Genomic DNA, 19,938 nt, shown 5'->3' on the forward strand with positions numbered 1-19,938 from the left:
ACTAGTGTAAAGAACAGGTTAATAAACTCGGTCAAACTGGTACTAGCTAGTTTGAGACTAACTATATCGGTTAAGCTCAAACTCGGATAAAACTGTTCGGTTCAATTTGCCATAATATTCTTGCTCTCAACTGTAAAAAAAATTTATTTTAACGGAAAAAAATCCCTAGCGTTAGTAGCGTAGATCCTTACATAAAAATTTAAAGTTTGTAATTAACTTGCTGATTGTTAAATTTGTCACGTGTAACTTCAGGTTTATGGAAATAATGGTTATTAAAATCTTGCAATTTACGTAACTTGTACAACTTGATGACGATCATCTCATACATATATATATACTTCGACTTTACCACAAAAATTTCCAATAAAAAAATTCGTGTTTTTAAACCTTACGTATACCCTTGAAAATGGCGTCAAAAACAATAAGTGAGTGGATTAACTTAAGAAAAGAAAATGAAGACATAAATTATTTTGAATATGATGAATTCATTAATGTGGAAAAAATTGGCAAAGGAGGGTTTGGAATTGTAAGTAAAGCTTATTGGAAAAGTGGTAGGATTACTTTGGCATTAAAAACACTTTTTAACGAGTCCATCGATGAAAAAAATGCGAAGAAGTTTCTTAAAGAAGTAAGGGTTAAATATTATATTCAATTAAAAGTTAAAATAATTATTATGTAATTTATCGAAATAAAAAAAAATTATTAACATACTAAATCATTTCTATATAAATAAATCTTTGTTTCTAGTTAAAAAATTTAAGAATAGTTGGTTTTCATCCAAATATAAATCAATTTTGTGGCATTACGAAAGGTTAATATTAATATTATCTTTCTATATGAAATTTTACGAGATTTTAAAAATTAATTAATTAATTTGTATTTGATAATAGATATATCTTTAAATAAATACGTAATGGTATTACAATATGCTACTCAGGGAAATTTAAGAGATTATTTAAAAAAGAATTTTTCTTCGCTTGAATGGAACGATAAAATTCGGATGGCTTTGGATATTGCTCGTGGATTGACGTGTTTACATAACAGAGAAATAATTCATAGAGATTTGGTAATATAATTTTTTTTAGTTTATTTCGTTGATTTCATTAATTTTATTTGATAATTAACTTTTTATTCATCTATTAGCACTCGATGAACATATTAGTTCATGATAATAGATTGATGATTGCAGACTTCGGATTGTCTAAACAGTTAACAATTGAACCAACCGTTGATTCCACATCACATTCAACAATTTATGGAATACATGCATATATTGAACCAAAATGCTTACTAGATAAAAATTATAAAAAAGATAAGAGATCTGATATTTACAGTTTAGGTGTTCTTTTATGGGAGATAACGAGCGGACATCCACCTTTTCCAAATACTCCATATAATGAACGAATTCCTTTATATCTTCAAGTTTGTAGTGAAGAGTTAAGAGAAGTTCCGATAGATAATACTCCTTCAGATTATATAGAACTTTATGTGAAATGTTGGAACGGTGAACCAAAATTAAGACCAACTATTGATAGCGTTTATGATACATTGGAAAAGATATCCTTAGGAGACGCTGAGCTTAGAGAATGTAAACTAAATCCGAATTTATTAAATCCGTCACATTTACCACTACATCCAAAATCGCAATCGCAATCACAATCACAACTACAACCACAACCATCTCAACTTCCACAATCAAAAAATGGCGATTTGGTTATATCCAAAATTGAAAATCAATTAAGTAAGTGAATTGAAAGTATTTTTAATATAAATAGAAGCGTCTATTTTTTTTTTATTATAACATTAATAACAAAAGTAATTGTTAGAAAACGACAATGAAGGAGATGAAAATCAGATTTGTGTGTGATATCTCTATATATTTGTTGTTTTATTTAATTAAAAATTAATCTATTAAAAATTAATATTATAAAATATTAGATACGCTAAATCAAACTGGAACGCAAATTGGTAAGAATATGATTATCTTAATATTTATTTAAACCATAAAATATTAATAGAATGATTATTAGGTACGCCAACGTCATCTAGTAATAATCAAATCGACAATCAATTTTGTAAGTGTATATTTGCTTGATGTTGTTTAAAATCTACTTTGAAATAATTATTATTATTATGATTAGATACACCGCCATCATCCGTTTCATCTGCTAATGGTAAAACTGGAACGGAATCAATGTCTTCTATTTCACCTGTTTCACCTACCATCAGTAAAACTGGAACAGAATCACCCGTTTCACCTACCATTAGTAAAACTGGAACGGAATCACCTATTTCACCTACCATTAGTAAAACTGGAACGGAATCACCTATTTCACCTACCATTAGTAAAACTGGGGCGGAATCACCTGTTTCACCTATCGTTAGCCAAACCGAAACTAAAATTGGTAAGACATACTTTTTTTTGATATTGTTGATATTTTGGTTATTTAAAATTTACTTGATACATTTTATATTGTTAAATGAAACAGAAACTAACATTAATGATGATCCAAGTAATATTTTAAATGAAATTATTAAAGCTTATTTAAGAAGAAATGTCATTGGGTGGACAAAAAGTTTTGCCTTTGAACAAGTTTTGATTAAGTATGTGTCAAAATCTCAGGAAATTTTTAATTATCTTAATAGTAACACAACTCTAGAGCATTATGAAGTGATAGTTGGAATATTTTATCATAAAGGATTTGGAATAGATGAAAACGACAGTACAGCTTTTGAATGGCATATGAAAGCAAGCAAAAAAAATGATATAAATGGTCATTATGAAGTCGGAAAATGCTACAGTGTAGGGTGTGGTGTTAAGAAAAATGATGATAAAGCATTTGAATATTTTCAACGTGCCGCTGATGGTGAATTAAATATAGCTTTATATCATCTCGCAGCTTGTTATAAACATGGTGATGGTATACAAAAGGATAATTTTAAAGTATTTGAATTATATAAAAAATCTGCCGAGAAGGGATTTGTACCATCTCAACAACATTTGGCTAGTTTTTATAAAGATGGCGTAGAAGGTACTCAACAAAATATTAAGGAAGCACTGAAATGGTATAAAAAATATGATGAAAATGGTGGGACTTATAATGTAAAAAATGATATTAAAAATTTGAAAAATTCGGTAATATTTTTATTTTTTTTTTTGTAAATTTTCAACATTAAGAAAGTCACTAACAATTACATATTAATTTAATAGAATAAAAAATCATCGAAGAAGTGATAAGTTATCGCGTAGAATTACCCGTTCCACAAACATTTTTCGTTTCCAATATATGGCGGAAAATTCTGCAAATTTTATTCTTCAAATATTGCGCGACTATTTATCAAGTTTATCCTACAAGGTTAAGCTGGGGTATTATTCATATCCGTTAAACCATAAGTTCATCCATGTACTTTTTTTTCATATTTTTTTTTCTTTTTTTTTTCCGGCTTTTCATTATTTTTTTTTTTCGACAGTTAAGTAAACAATAAAGGAATTACTCAGATGTAGTAAATTACAATTTCAATCAAAAAAATTGAATTCGTTAGTTTGATTTTTAATAATTTATGATATAATTAACTATTTTTGATCATGTGTGATCAAAAAAAAATACGTCTTCCTTTTCTTTGCTACAATGCAAGATAATTTACAAAAGAAAATTATTAATATCGCAAAATTGATGATTTTTTGGCGGAAACAGCTATTTTTAATAATTTAATAATTTCATTTTTAATTTTATTAATAAATCAAACAAATCGAAATCGGAGATTTAAGTATAACAGAAAAATTTATTCATAATCTCGGATATAATTAATTAATTATTCATATTTCATATTTTTAATATTTTTAACTAATATTTTATCATAAAATAAAATATAGAATTGATATAAAAACAATAATTGTAAAAATACTGAACGTTACAATGACCGCATTTAAGGCCGATTACAGCAGTAAGTTTCATGTGATGTCATCAGCGATCCCATGAAAACTGAATTATCCATATAAATTATTTAATTGTCTTATAATTACGTCACTTGTGTTACCACATTTACTTGCATTTAAAATAAGTACAAAAGCAAAATATTAAATATTATACGGTTTTTTCACCCCCAAAATTTTTTTTTTCTCTTTTTTTAACAACGATGTCTGAACTTATTTTGGATATACTCGTTTTAATCATTGAAGAATTAGAAGATGATTATAATACATTATTTAATTGTCTTTTAGTAAATAGTATATGGTGTAAAACGACCATACCAATCTTATGGAAAAATTATTTAAATTACGCACTTTTTAAATTTAAATATGTTTCACTCATTAAACTATTTTTTTCATATTTATCTGAAGAATCCAAAATTTTAATGAATGAAAATGGTATTGATTTTAATTTATCTTTTATACCACAAAAACCATTAATCAATTATATAAGTTTTATAAAATCTATCGTAATTTTTGATATATCAAAAGTTATTGAAATTTGTTTCAATATAAAACTTTTAGAAAATCAAAAATTAATTATAGAAAAAGAATTTTATAATATTATTTTTAATCAATGTTCTAATATAAAATGTCTTGACCTTTCTCATGAATTTTATGAGAATAAATATGATATGGTGAATTATATAGAAATAAAGGATCATCTAAGTAATCTTGTAGAATTCACTTGTACTCAATATATTGACGAAAAAATCTTTGATGCTTTGGCGGAAATATGTGTAAATATCAAAAAACTTGAAATAAGAAAGCGTAATAAAGATAATAATGGTTTATTCAAATTAATACAAGCTCAACGTCAATTAGAATATTTTTGTTATAAAGGAAAAAAGAGTCGAACGCACGATTGGGATGTTTTTTGTAAAGATATGAGTGAAGCATTAATTAAGCATTCAAATACGCTCAAACACTTTAATGCACCAATTAGATTATGTATTCCTCTTATTACATTAAATTCTTTCATAAATTTAGAAACTTTAATGTTAGGATATTCAACAAATTATATTAACGATTTACATTTAATTAAACTTCCAAAGCTTCAATATCTTAAGGTTTGTTACCTTACAAAAGTAAGAGAATTAATTCAAAATACGGGTGGATTTCTTAAAAGAATCGAAATTTATAAACCACTTGTTGAAGCAGAAGAAATCATAAAGATTATCAGAGTTGTATATCAACATTGTCCTCAACTTGAATACTTTTGTTTCCCTTTTGTTGATAAAGTTGGTGATATATTAGAAGAATTATTATTAAAATGCAATGATTTAAAAAAAATCATTATGAATGGGTATTATTTAGATGGGGATATATTATTAAAAATTTTAATAAAATCAATTTCGAAAAAATTACAACATATTGAAATTAATGGTGATTGGAAATTCTCGGTGAAAGAATTAGAAGAATTTTTAAATAATTGGAAAGAAAGGAATTGTTTACTTTATATTAAATTTGATTTAAGTAGTCATTGTTCTAAAAAAGAATTTTCTGATATATTTCATAAATATATAGATGATGGGGTCCTTGATCGTAATTCATGTATTTTAAATAATTGATTATTGATGGACGTTTATATATTATTATTGGTATCGTAGAGCGTGATATTAGTGGTATGATATGAATCATATGAGATGTATTATGTCTACTTTTTAAAAATAAAGACGATCAATAAATTTTTTGTTATTTCTGTTGTCATTTTTTTGAAAGATCATCTTACCATATTTATAATAAAAAAAATGGCCGTTTTTTTTTCTTTTTTTTTTAAAAAAAAAGTATTGCTAAATATCACCAGTGGTGACGATTACTAGTGGTGAATTTATGATGTAATGCCGGCCAGTATTTTATTAGCTTTTTAATTTTGGCCAAAAGTACATCATAATGCTGGTATGGTGACCATCACCACCGGTGATCTTTAGTAATACCAAAAAAACAAATATAAATATACTCGATTAACTCGAATATTTCAACTTGAATATATCATGAAGTCAGGTTTCTTTCGTAATACTAACCATGATTTATTGATTTATGATCACTATCTAGCATTAACGCTAATTCACATGATAAGTTAATTTCATCTTGATAAGTGAATTATGATAAATCGTTCAAAAAAATTTTGGTTCAAAAACCAAAAAAAAAATATTCAAAAAAAATTTCAGTCTAGAAAGAACTGAAAAATAACAATTTATTAAAAAAAATTTAGTTTTTAAAAAAAAAAAAAAAAAAATATCTTGGTAAAACGCTAGTAACAGTATTTTAAAATTAAGCAATGATGATGGGGACGAAGTTCCCTACAAAATGCACATTTTAGTTGAACTTTAATTTTTAATAATATCAAACAATTTTGATACGCATTTAGAATTTTATAAAATATTATTTACTCTAGAAATTTTGTATTTAGTTTCTCTATAAAAGATTTTTTCAGAAAAATGATCACGTGTCTAAGTTTCTTCGGAATAAAAACTAGAAAAATGATCATTTATCGGAGTTTTTTCTAGAATTCTTTTTTTTTTATAGAGGTTTATTTAATAAAGATAAAAGTTTATATATAACAAATCCTGTTTTCCCAAGAACAAATTGTTACAATCCTCCCTAATACATTATAAAAAGTTTTCTATTCATCTGATAATTTATATAAATCAAAATTTAATTTATCATAATTTAAAAAAATCTATTAATAATATCACTAAAGAGACTTTTAAAATCTGTATTAATAAAATCAATTATTGTTATTTTACTATGTATTTAGTGCATGGCCGGGATAAATTCTTTTACGTTGGATAAACCGATAAACCCATAACTGGTCGCCGATAAACCAATAACTGGTCGCGAGAGTAATAAGACTCGATCCAATTATAGATCCAAGAATTATTGCTACAAGTCCACCTTTTGAGATTTGAACGTTATTAGGATCAGTTTTTATCGTAGGCGTACTACAACTCGAATCTGCAGAAGCAGTTGGACTAGGACCTGCAGAAGCAGTTGGACTCGGACCTGCAGAAGCAGTTGGACTCGGACCTGCAGAAGCAGTTGGACTCGAATCTACAAAAGAACTCCTATTTAAATTTCCATTAAATAAATTATTGATTTAATTTTTTGAATTAAAAGAGAAGATTTAAAATTAAAAAAAAATTTCAATATACCCCCAAAGATCCCATTTTGTCGCATCTCCACATTTAGATTGCGTCAAATTATTATTAGGACCTGTACTGTTCATGCAAAGGTTAGATGATTTATTCTGTTTAAGAAAAAAAATAATAGAATTAACTTAGAAATCGCTTATTAATAAAATACAGTAAGTATTAAATATAAAGGTTAAAAAAATTTACTTTTATCGAACATGAAGTATGATATTGTGTCCAATCAGTAGAATTTGGTTTGATATTACATTTAGCACAATCGATACTAAATCTTTGATTATCAGAACTAATACTCTTAATATTAAAAAAAAAAGGAAAAGGCAAATGTAATAATTGATTATCTGAATTGGTGCTTTTAATATTAAAAAAGAAATAAAGAAAAATATAGTGAATTAAATCAGAATTGATTAATTAGTAATTGAACGATAAAATACGAAAAATTGTAAAATTATGTAAAAAGATTTTAAAATACAATACTAACGTATGATTTAGTACAAAAGGAGCTACGGCGTTCATTTCAATAACTATTAATTAAAAAGATCACGTTTTTAACTACAATTATTTTGATTAAATTAATAAAATATACATATATCTTTTTAATATTATTTATTAAAATATATATATGCATATGATGTACTTACCAAGTGTGTGGTTGTCTTTAAACGGTCGAAGCTCATATAAACCAGGTTTAGGTTGTGTTAACAGAAAAATTTCGTAATCTTTTGGTTTACTTGGTTTACTATTACTAAAATCTACTGTATAAATAGCATTACCCGGTTTTCTGTACAGTTTTTTAAAATTGAATTTAATATTTCATTATAGAAAATAATAAAAGTATAGTTTTACAAATTACTGTAACTTACGCATCACTAGGATTTAGTTGCAATCGAGTATTGGTATTTGATTGATTTATTGTAAAAACAACCCCATTATTGACCTTTGGAGAACATGATAATACAAACGTAGTGAAAAAGCTAAATAATAAGAAGGTCTTGTAGAATAATAAAGATCTTAACCAATACATCCCTAAATTTGGAATATGAGTGAAATGACAGAGTATGCTTTTACTGTGCATGAAAAAAGTGGACAATTATAAATTATATTTTCCCATACAAACGCCCTTTATACATCGCAATTTCTGAACTGTTTCCGGAAATATTTAGTTTTTTTGGTTTGTACTGATAAACATACTTTATTGAACATTCCTTATTAAATAATAATAACCTAATCTTATTATTAAATGTATAATCAATATATGAAGAATTAAGGAAATAAAAGAATGGATAAAAAGTTAGAATATGTTAAAAATAGTTATCCAATGATTTGTGTAACCTCAGGACTTCTCACTCCGATTAAAATGCAGCTACATTAATGATCGCCTGAAGAGTGTCCTGAATATTTTGAATGAACTTATAAATATAATCATTATCACTGGTCTAATTATAGAAATTTTGTTTAAGTCTTTTTGAATTGCAAGTTCGACACTAATCCTTCTCTGTATTTATTTGTTTGCACTCTACACATCATCCAAATTTTTTCTCATTATTTTTTGAATAAGCATCACAATATTAACCTTTACCTACTTGTTTGCATTGAACATGTGCTTTAGTTCTTCTTCACTTAATTGATCCATAACGCAAATAAACTAGTTTATCAGCAGGTTTTGTCATATTTGGTAAATTTCGATACAGAAAAATCATAATGGGACATTTTACCGTATATATATCGTACGATCGGCGTGATTATGAAGACTTCATTATTATTAATCGGGATAGTTATACAAACTTTATTTATAGCGAGAATGATGACATAATCTATGCTATTTTTCTTGAGACTTATAGAAAGCTCATTCAGGATAAAAGTTATTATAAACATTTATGGTAAGTATCACTAAGTGATAGGACTGTTCACAAATCTTACAAGAAAAATGTTTAGTGTGAGAAAATTTTATTTCTTATTTTACGTACGGTAGGTATTAAACGTTATTTATTTATTTTTAAGAAAAAAATACATATATATCTATTATTTTATTTAACATAAAACATGTCGTTGCAAATATATTACTCAATTAATCTATGAATTGTCGGTTATTTCTATCTTCAAAATAATGAACGTGACTTGATCGTATATGATTTATAAATTTTTTGATTCATATAATCTCTATTATCTAACGTATAGGGTTTTTAAATAATTTTTTAAATAATAGAACTTTAAAATATTTCTTTATATTTTCAGGAGATCTAATTTATTTGAAATAACATATAATAAAATTATTTACGGAAGGACGTGATTAAAGTTTCAAGGCTCAGTAATTTGCATCACATGATCTTGTAACGTATTTTATTTATTTACCGTACCAAGTTTATAATTAACCACATTTAAGGGGATGTGAAAAAAATAATTTTGGGAGGCAAAAAACGTCCCTCAAAACAGTGAAAAACGCGGTGGGGTGTGATGCCGGTGATGAACATTACAAAGTCACGTGGTGTGAAAAATTTGGTGGTGTTACTTGGAAGATACTTATTTTTATGCTGCTTCGGACACTTTACTAATATAGTGTGTAATGAAAAAAGTTGGTATTCATGTTAAATAAAAGGAAGGAAAAAATGCAACTTTTACAAAAATCAATATATAAAATACATTTAACTGCTTTATTTAGCATATTTATAAAAAAACATTAATTGTTAAATTGTAATTTTTTTAAACTTTATATGTATAATTTCAAATTTCCAGAATTTTGGAACGAAAAAACATACTTTTATATTATATGAGTCTTTTTTTTTTATTGATAATTTCGTTATTAGTAGCTACCAATTGCTACAAATTTGAATATATCTTTTTCTTTTCACTTTCGATTCATACTATACAAGTAGTTAGTGGTAGACTGTTTATAAATAAATCAATATTAATTTTTCAGAGTATAATCAGTATTATCAATCTAAATATAAAATCGAATAACGACATAACTTCGGCTTATCAGTTTATAATTTAGTTTTTCCAGAAGTAAATTTTAGGAGCATATTTAATTTTGAAGACGAGAAAATCTTAAGAGATCGGTAAGCAATAATTATTAGCCGAAATAGAATAAAAGTCAAATTCACCATTAAAAAATTCCTAGACTTTCCTGTATTTGGCCATATTTCGAAACACAAATAATTGCGCAGCATGAAAACGCGTGATACAGTATGTCTGCGCCTATCTATTCATAGTTAGGAGTTCCTGTTAATTGAAATTTTTAACGGATATCTTTTTTTTTTGCCAATGAGATAATGCTAATGTAATAAAAGTTTAATTTGTCTTTAATTTCATTTCGGTCCTTTTGGGAAGATGCACTCAGCAGTAGAGGTCTGTAAACGGGACCCGGAAACCGGAAATGACTGTGCTCGGACCAGTGCTCCGAATCTAACAATATGGTTTTACCTTATTCCGAAACTTTACCGAGTTTTACCGAATGTACTGACGGTAATGTAAGGCTGGGGCTCAATGGCCTTACGTGAATATTCCTTTATTAAATAAAATAAAATATTAATTTTCTTAGTTTCCTCCCCACTAATAGGGAGATATATAATAACATCAATCTAAAAATAAATTATCTAAACTAAAAATAAAACATTCACAATAAAAATAATAAAATAATGAACTAAAATAAAAATAAAATCGTAAATTCATCAAATAAAAATTATACAAATCCTAAATTCCAACCAAAATGCGATAGATTCCCCTTCCATATTATCAAAAACCATTAAAATATAAAATATCTTAATGTGGCAGTTTATTCTCATAAGAAAAAGGCAAAAAAAATCGAATATTAAAAAGAATGTCTAAAATATTAATTTTGAGGTCAAAAGTTGTTATTTCTCAGGTCGAAGGTTATGTTCAAGGTGGTCAAACTTCATGTTGTTATATGTCATTATGTCCTTATTATATGAACTAATTAGAATAAACAATGAAAAAGAAGATTTATTAATAAATGGAGAACGGATAACAAAGGTGAACATCGAAGAAGGAAATCGATATCTAGGAATATAACTTATGATCATCATATTTCTACGTGATTATTTCTCAATAATTGATCATTAAGTAACCAATAAAATAATCTTCATTAAAAGGTTGATAGGTTGATAGGTTGATAGTCATAATGATGGTATCCCGCAGTCAATAAACATTATATCATCATCCTCATTATATTGACTAATAAAATCAATTATTTCCCGAAGTAATAAATTAAAACTATTTCTCAAAATAGTATTAAGAACTATCCAATACTAAACATTGCATATGAATCAGTTTAACCTCACGATCCAGGAGGTTTTATATGTATTTCACTTTAAAACACTTCAAAATTCGTAGGTTATATACCTACAATAAATATATTGCTGCAGTTTATAATTAATAAATGCCTTAGACACTACTATTAGGTGTCCCGACTGTCCCGTATATTATGAAATCAGCTGTAAACCTGTAAACCTGTAAACCTGGATTTTCGTAATTCTGGCCAAAATCGGCTTAATTCTGGCCGAAATTAAACTTGCCAAAATTAAGTTGGCCGATTTTTTTGTTTTTACAATAAAATGATATAATAATAGTCCGGGTCCGGTCCGGGCTAGGTTTTTAATATATTAAGTCCGTGCCGGGTTGTAAAATAGGGGTCAATGCAGACCTCTACAGCAGATTGCGTTGCTGAAGCTATCCGGTTACCTTTTTTTTTTAAGATTGTAAATTTTTTCAATATTTTTTTTTCATTTTTTTGGCTCTTTTTTTTTCAAACCGAAAAAAAAAATTTAGTTTTTTATTTTCAGTTTTTTTGTTTAATGCTGAAAGATAAATTTTTTTGTTGGTTCAAACGGAGAAAAATTTTTTTTAATCAATTTTTTTTTCAATACCGTGAAATAAATAAATTTTTAATCATTTTTTATATATATAAATTTTTTTTTAATTAGTTTTTATTTTCGATCATCGAAAATATAAACTTTTTTTTTCTAATTCTTTTATTTCCGATCTTTTTCAAAACAAAAAAATATTTTCAATTAGGTTTTTTTTTTACTTACAGGTTTTTTTTATTAATACCATGATTTTTTTCTTATTGTTAAATATAAGATACGCATTTAGAATCTAGAAATTTTGTATTTAATAGTTACCTTATAAAAAATTTTTCAGAAAAATGATCACATGTCTAAGTTTCTTCGGAATAAAACTACTAGAAAAATGATCATTTATCGGATAGAGGTTTATTTAATAAAGATAAAAGTTTATATATAACAAATCCTGTTTTCCTAAGAGCAGATTGTTACAATCCTCCCTAATACATTATAAAAAGTTTTTATTCATCCGATAATTCATATAAATCAAAATTTAATTTATCATATATCACCAAAGCACAGACTTTTAAATATTGTATAATAAAATCAATTATTATTTTTTTACTATGTATTTAATGCATGACCAGGATAAATTCTTTTACGTTGGATAAACCAATAACTGGTCGCGAGAGTAATAAGACCTGTTCCAAAGATAGATCCAAGAACTGTTGCTACAAATCCACCTTTTGAGATTTGAACGTTATTAGGAACAGTATTTATCATAGGCGTACTACAACTCGAACCTGCAGAATCAGTTGGACTCAAAACTGCAGAATCAGTTGGACACGAACATGCAGAACCAGTTGAACTCGAACATGCAGAATCAATTGATGCTCTCCTATTTAAATTTCCATTCAATAAATTTTTGATTTAATTTTTTGAATTATAAGAGAAGATTTAATATTAAAAAAAAATTTCAATATACCCCCAAAGATCCCATTTTGTCGCATATTCACAACTAGAACGCGCCAAAGTATTATTAGGACCTTCACTGTTCATACAAAGGTTAGATGATTTATTCTGTTTAAGAAAAAATAATAGAATCAACTTAGAAATTGCTTATTAATAAAACAAGTATTAAATATAAAGGTTAAAAAATTTTACCGTTATCGAACATGAAGTATGATATATTGCCCAATCAGTAGAATTTGATTGGATATTACATTTAGCACAATTGATACTAAATCTTTGATTATCTGAATTAGCACTTTTAATATTTTTTTAAAAAAAAGAAAAGAAAAATATAATAAATTAAATCAGAATTGATCAAAAAATTATAAAAATTATGTAAAAAGATTAAATACAATACTAACTTATGATTTAATACAAAATAATTCATAAAAAGAACTGGGTTTTCCATTTCAATAACTATTATTTAAAATTAAAAAAGACCACGTTTTTAACTATGATTGTTTAACAATTATTTTGATTGATTAAATTAATAATATATATATATATATACTGTATATATATATATTGTATTTACCAAGTGTTCGGTAAAAGTCTTCAAACGGTCGAAACTCATAAAAACCAGGTATAGGTTGTGTTAACAGAAAAATTTCATAAGAAAGCGGTTTAATAATATTAGAATTTACTGTATAGATAGTAGTACCCGGGTTTCTGTACAGTTTTTTAAAATTGGATTTAAAATATTTTTGTTATTAATAAAAGTATAGTTTTACAAATTACTGTAACTTACGCATCACGAGGATTTAGTTGCAATCGAGTATTGGTATTTGATTGATTTATTGAAAAAACATCCCCATTATTGACTTCTGGAGAACATGATAATACAAACGTAGTGAAAAGGCTAATTAATAAGGAGGTTTTGTATAATAATAAAGATCTTGACCAATACATCCCTGAATTTGGAATATGAGTGAAAGTGTTTAACAGTTAATGTAAGAAAATGAAATATTAATGACAGAGTATACTTTTACCGTGCGTGAAAAAAGTGGATAATTATAATTTATATTTTCCTGTACAAACTCCCCTTTATACATTGCAATTTCTGAACCGTTTCCAGAAAATATTTAGTTTTTTTGGTTAGTATACTTTATTACACTATTTAAGCTACTATATAAGCTAATCTTATTACTAAATGTATAATGAAGAACTATTATGGAAATAAAAGAATGGCCAATGATTTGTGTAACCTCATGTCTTACACTCCGATTAAAAATGCAGCGATTGTCTTGAGTATTTGAATGAACTTTTCAATAATATCATCATTACCATTGGTCAAATTATCGAAATTTTGTTTAAATCTTTTTAAATAGTTCTTCTTCACTTAATTGATTCATAACGCAAATAAAACTAGTTTATCAGCAAGTTTTATCATTAAATTTTATATTTAAATTTCGATACAGAAAAATCATAATGGGACATATATATAGTACGATCGGCGTGATTATGAAACTCAAATCGAGATAGTTATTAAAGGTGCAAACTGTCACGTCATAGACGTAACTAGGACGTAATCCTAAGGGGAAGATAAGTTTGTATTCTATTACTAATTATATTATAATTAAAACATGTAGACGCATGATATATGACGTAACTTTTTTAAGCACGTCATAGACATAACTAGGACGTAACCACCCTTAAATAGTTATACAAACTTTATTTATAGCAAGAATGTAAATGTCATAAATCTATGCTATCCTTCTTGATATAATTAAGGGTGACACTGAAGAAGAATCTATATAACAAAAAATTTATCCGATATTTACAAATAATTGCGCAACATGGAAACGCGTGATACAGTATGGGAGCTAATACAGCTCCAATTAATTGAAATTTTAAACAGAGATTTTTTTTGCCAATGAGATAAATTTAATGTAAAAAAGTTTAATTTGTCTTTTAATTTCTTTTGGGACGATGCAACCAGTCACAGCAGATTGTGTAGCTGAAGTTATCCGGTTGCCTTTTTTTATAGATTGTAAATTTTTTCAAACAGAAAAAAAAATTTTAGTTTTTTATTTTCAATTTTTTTTTATTTAATACTGAAAGATATTTTGGTTCAAACAAAAAAAAAATTTTTTTTAATCAATTTTTTTTTCAATACCGTAAAATAAATAAATTTTTAATCATTTTATATATATATTTTTTTTTTGGCTCAAACTGAATAATAAAATTTTTTTTAATTAGTTTTTATTTTCGATCGTCGAAAATATATATTTTCGATCTTTTTCAAAACAAAAAAATATTTTCAATTAGGTTTTTTTTTATTTATAGGTTTTTTTTATTAATACCATGATTTTTTTCTTATTTTTAAATTGAAGAAACGCTCACCCCAGTGATATTTTCTGAGATGAGGAAATGAAAAATTGTAAGTTGTAGATCCGTAATCAGTCTGACGATTACCAATAAACTTTATGAGAAATAAAATGGTAAATAATTATTTTAGAAACGAGCGAGAAATGAAAGTATACAAATAATAATTTGCGAAAACAATCATTGTTTAAAGATTTAACGGACTATTTTTTCTTAATTAAAAAAACAATTTTTTTTTTAAGAGGAATATCTCCAGAACATATAAGGAAGGCGGAAAATTACGATACTATGGAAAAAGATTTATTAATTTATATTACAATATTTATTAGAACGGTACAAAAAAATCGTATTGATCTCTCTTATTATTCAATGAATCTATCTATAAATTTTAATATAAAAAATAATCTGGACGTTTAAAAATATAATAATATTTTTTCTCAATTACATTTTAAAGTCATCAAAAAGTTTATCAAAGTTGACAGAAAAAGTCATCAAAAAAGTCATTAAATCAATAGAAAAAATCCATCATCAAAAAAGTATATATATATTTTTTCTATAAAAAAAATGTATGATAGTGTTTTATTAAATTAACCATAAAAAAGGAAATATTTTTCGTTGGAATTCCTACGCAATGAAATTTCGTGAATTTTTTATCTCGAGTTGTTCGTATTACGCCACAACATGTTCACATTGTTGATTGTTCAACCCAAATTGTGAACCAAAATCCGTTCTAAACCTTTACTGATATGGTTAACAATAATGAGCAAAAAGATAAGAAAATGTTCATTTCATTTTACACTTGGCCAACATACAGAAATTTATTAATAAAAAATTGATATGATAGAATTATGTTATAACTTATACTGTACGTGCCTCATACAATTTATTGTAAATTTTTTTCGAACATTTTAATAAGACAATATTATACCATTATATCAACGCTTATTTATCTACATTACAATTATAAATTGAACCTTGCATATTTTTACAAATATAAAAATTCATTTCTTTTGTCAGTAAATAAAATAGACGTCATGTGACTGTTTAATATCGAATTTTTTTTTTGTTGAATTTATCAGTTCCAACTATTCTTATTACATTTGTTCAGTATCAAAGTATAATCTTATAAATTCTCTCAACTACTCAATAGAATTAAATATAAAACAAATTATTTGTGATTATATATTTTGATGTTACAACTGCACTCAAGGTAATGCAATAGAGATTTTGTATAGAATATCATGTAAACTCAACCATATATAAGTTCATATTGAACATATCTATCATAACATATTATATCTGTAATTCTCAGAGATCAATGGAAGAAAAAGATCTGTATGAATTTAACTGATTTGAAAATTAACTTTTTAAACCAAATCTGGAATGATTGATCATTCGGTTATATCAAATGTTGCCGATGAAATATTTGAATAATTTGAATAATTTATTGTTATAAATAATACTGAAATTATTTCAATTTACTATTTCAATAATAAAAATTAAAAAATGCTTATTGTAAATAACAATATCTATTCATTAATTAAATCGTTATTTTTTATAAAATCTTCTTCAATTAACCCTGCTGCGAACCAAGTTTTAAGATAAAAGAGATGCAACGAACTTTTTCTGGAAATTGGTCTTTTTTTTTTTTTAATAAGTCATGTAATCTATTTAAGTTAGTATAAACCTCATTAAGAAATATTTTTGTAAATTTGTACATCAATAGTTAGCTGAGATCCATATTATAACAAATCCGGAATACTTTAAATCATGGTCATATTAAGCATAAATAGACGGTGCCGAATAGATGTATAAATGGGATTCACATTAAAGAATTATTTCAACACAGCCACATGGTACTAAGATTTGTTGGAGAAGATGAGATTTTCATAGACTGTTATTTTAGTGATTATATGTAATTAATATAATTTTATGGTAAATTACTTATTTAATAAAGTGGAGCAAAAAAAAAGGAAAAAAAATGTAAATGAAAAATATAAAGCTTATTTATGGTGGGTAATCAATAAAATAAGGTACAGTATAATCAAAATTCAAAAGCGCTATAACGCTAAATTGATCACAGGGCCCATGGATGCCACTACGTAGCCCATTTTCATTCGGTCCATCCAATAATATATAAAATAGGTGCTTATAAAGAGGTGTTCTTATTCAGAGGGTGATTATATGGAGGTCTGACTATAACCAAAATGGTTGTTAATCATGTTAATCAAAAGCTTAAAAAAGTTATTTTAAAACGAGTTTGATTAGGATATTTTCATATTTTCAACATTCAATGACCTGTTCAATGTTTGGCGTTTTTTTATTAATCAAAAAAATGTACAAATTAAAAATTCCATACTTAGAAATAATGAGATTTTTAATTATATAAATAATTTTATTCTCCTCATTCCCTTTTCTTTCAAAATTTTCAATTATATAAATCTTTCACTCTTTGTTAAATAAATATGGGTAAAACATATAAGAAACAATGTAAAAAATGCTTTAATGATAGAAAATGGTGTAGTCGAACATGTCTTAAAAGTTATTTAAAAAATAATTTTTCAAACTGGACCAGTGGAAATGAAGAAATTGATGACTTTATACGAGAAATGCAATTAAAATTGAATGATAAGAATGATGTAGTATTTGAATGGGTACCCCATGACCAGCTTAAAAATTTAAAAAAGATAGGAAAAGGTGGTTTCGCAACGGTATATTCGGCAATATGGGAGCATGGTCCGTTACATTGTGACGGTAAAAAAAATGATCCAAATTATTTTGATGGTCAATGGAAAAGAGTAGCCCGCGAAAATGTTGCTTTGAAATGTTTAGATAATTGTAAGAATATCTCTAAAAAATTTTTAAATGAGGTATTAGATCTTATAAACTTTTTTTTTCAATCTTTCTTTTTTATACAATTAGTGTAATTTTTTTTCTAATTATTAAATAGGTTAGAGCATATTCAAAGGCTAGACGTGGCACAAAGGTTCTAAGCGTATATGGAATATCTCAAAACCCGAATACGAAAGAATATATTATGATTCTCGAGTACGCAGACCTTGGAGATCTTTCTTACCGGATAAATAAGAATAAAAATTTTGATTGGTCAAAAAAATTAAATAAGCTTATGTATATTATTAATGGTCTTAAAGAAATTCATCAAAAGAAGATGGTTCACCGAGATTTTCATACAGGAAATATATTATTCAAAACTGGTAAAAATATTGGTTTGGATATACGCATTTCGGATATGGGATTAAGTGGAAAAGTTGGTAATATAGATAATGAAATTTGTGGTGTGATGCCTTATATAGCTCCTGAAGTGTTAAGAGGAAATCCTTATACACAAGCAGCTGATATATATAGCTTCGGTATGATTATGTATTTTATAGCAACTTTAAGACAACCTTTTCAAAATTGTGCTCATGATATCTATCTAGCATTAGATATATGTGAAGAAAATAAAAGACCTGAGATAAATAAGTTAGAAGCACCAGAGTGTTATATTGATTTAATGAAAAGATGTTGGGATCCAGATCCGAACAATAGACCAGATACTAATAAAATATGTAAATTAATTGAGTTATTTCATAGGTCTTATACAACTAAATATCGTAAGTATGCTGAAATCAAACAGCAATTTGAAGAAGCTGAAAAGTATAGAATATCAAATCTTCTAATTAAGTCTCAAAAAGAAAATTCCACAGTTACTCATCCACAAGCTATTTATACGTCTAGATTATTTAATATCTCAGTTATTTCTGAAGGTTTAGGCATGGCAATTTGATGAGACAAATTATATTTATTCAATCATTTTATCAATCAAAGATGTTTGTAATAAGTTTAAGATATTAGGATATACTTGTTTTTTTAATATTTGTCAGTTAGTTATAATGAATAAATCAATTTTTTTAGAACTTGAAATATTAGATATTGTTTTCTATTTTTTATTTCCTGTTTTTATTTACTTGCTTTATTTTCTTATCTTTTTTTTACTTTTTATTTCTAAAATTTTAAATTTTTATCAATTTTTTCATTTATTTAAATATTAAATTTACAAATTATTTAAATTTATTTATTAAAAAATCTATTCTGTTTAAATAAAAACTGTGAATTTTACAAAGGCGATCAAAGTCTTATATCAGAGAAAGTCCTTAAATTAAATTACTTTATTTATAATGATTAATAAAAATAATAAACTAAGATAATAAACTAGGTTATTGATGATCTAGAGAGGACTATAATATCATTGAAATCATTTCTTTACCATCTATAGCAAGTGGCGGAAATTTCGATTAAATTTTTTTCGAATTTTTAGGTTAATTGATCGGAAAATTTTGTTAATGGTATACATTGATTCTTTATCCGTAGTACATTGATGAAATTTTGGAATTATGTTCACTTATTAAAAGATTCCTGTAATTCTGTCATGGCTCGAAGGAGCATCTTTAACTTACGCATCATGTGTATGATATTAACGTACGCACCGACTGGTATTAAATTTAACGCTATCACGTGCAAGTGCATAACTCCTAAACTCTGGTAGGAGATGTACGTACGCACGGTGCGTACGTTAAGGAACCTAGACTCGAAGATATTATAAAGCTGAATTCATATAACCAGTATTACCGAGATTTTAAAGTCCAAATGGTAACTCCAACTATAGCAATTATTAAATGGT

General features: G+C 26.1%; 4 protein-coding genes across 4 annotated transcripts; 2 read left to right on the forward strand and 2 right to left on the reverse strand.

The window, feature by feature from the left end:
* Positions 1-366: 366 nt before the first annotated feature.
* OCT59_011690 (uncharacterized protein) lies at positions 367-3,235 on the forward strand (the record flags this gene model as incomplete). The annotated part of the gene is made up of 10 exons (XM_025319332.2): positions 367-628; positions 748-811; positions 891-1,066; positions 1,144-1,741; positions 1,827-1,859; positions 1,939-1,968; positions 2,031-2,075; positions 2,142-2,405; positions 2,490-3,136; positions 3,212-3,235. Exons 1-10 carry the CDS (start codon positions 407-409, stop codon positions 3,233-3,235), a joined length of 2,103 nt encoding a protein of 700 aa, XP_025174073.1. The 5' UTR covers positions 367-406.
* Positions 3,236-4,113: 878 nt separating this feature from the next.
* On the forward strand, positions 4,114-5,635 carry OCT59_011691 (uncharacterized protein). Its single transcript, XM_025319333.2, has one exon. It carries the CDS (start codon positions 4,138-4,140, stop codon positions 5,539-5,541), a length of 1,404 nt encoding a protein of 467 aa, XP_025174074.2. The 5' UTR covers positions 4,114-4,137; the 3' UTR covers positions 5,542-5,635.
* Positions 5,636-6,719: 1,084 nt separating this feature from the next.
* Positions 6,720-8,146, reverse strand: OCT59_011692 (uncharacterized protein; the record flags this gene model as incomplete). The annotated part of the gene is made up of 6 exons (XM_025333247.2): positions 6,720-7,038; positions 7,126-7,220; positions 7,312-7,474; positions 7,604-7,646; positions 7,764-7,903; positions 7,986-8,146. 6 exons carry the CDS (start codon positions 8,144-8,146, stop codon positions 6,720-6,722), a joined length of 921 nt encoding a protein of 306 aa, XP_025174075.2.
* A 4,399-nt stretch (positions 8,147-12,545) lies between these two features.
* Positions 12,546-13,841, reverse strand: OCT59_011693 (uncharacterized protein; the record flags this gene model as incomplete). The annotated part of the gene is made up of 6 exons (XM_066133943.1): positions 12,546-12,819; positions 12,907-13,001; positions 13,086-13,188; positions 13,295-13,349; positions 13,468-13,601; positions 13,681-13,841. 6 exons carry the CDS (start codon positions 13,839-13,841, stop codon positions 12,546-12,548), a joined length of 822 nt encoding a protein of 273 aa, XP_065989257.1.
* Between the last annotated feature and the right edge of the window lie 6,097 nt (positions 13,842-19,938).

The sequence above is a fragment of the Rhizophagus irregularis genome, chromosome 2 (genome assembly GCF_026210795.1).
Source record: "Rhizophagus irregularis chromosome 2, complete sequence".
Lineage (NCBI taxonomy): Eukaryota > Fungi > Glomeromycota > Glomeromycetes > Glomerales > Glomeraceae > Rhizophagus > Rhizophagus irregularis.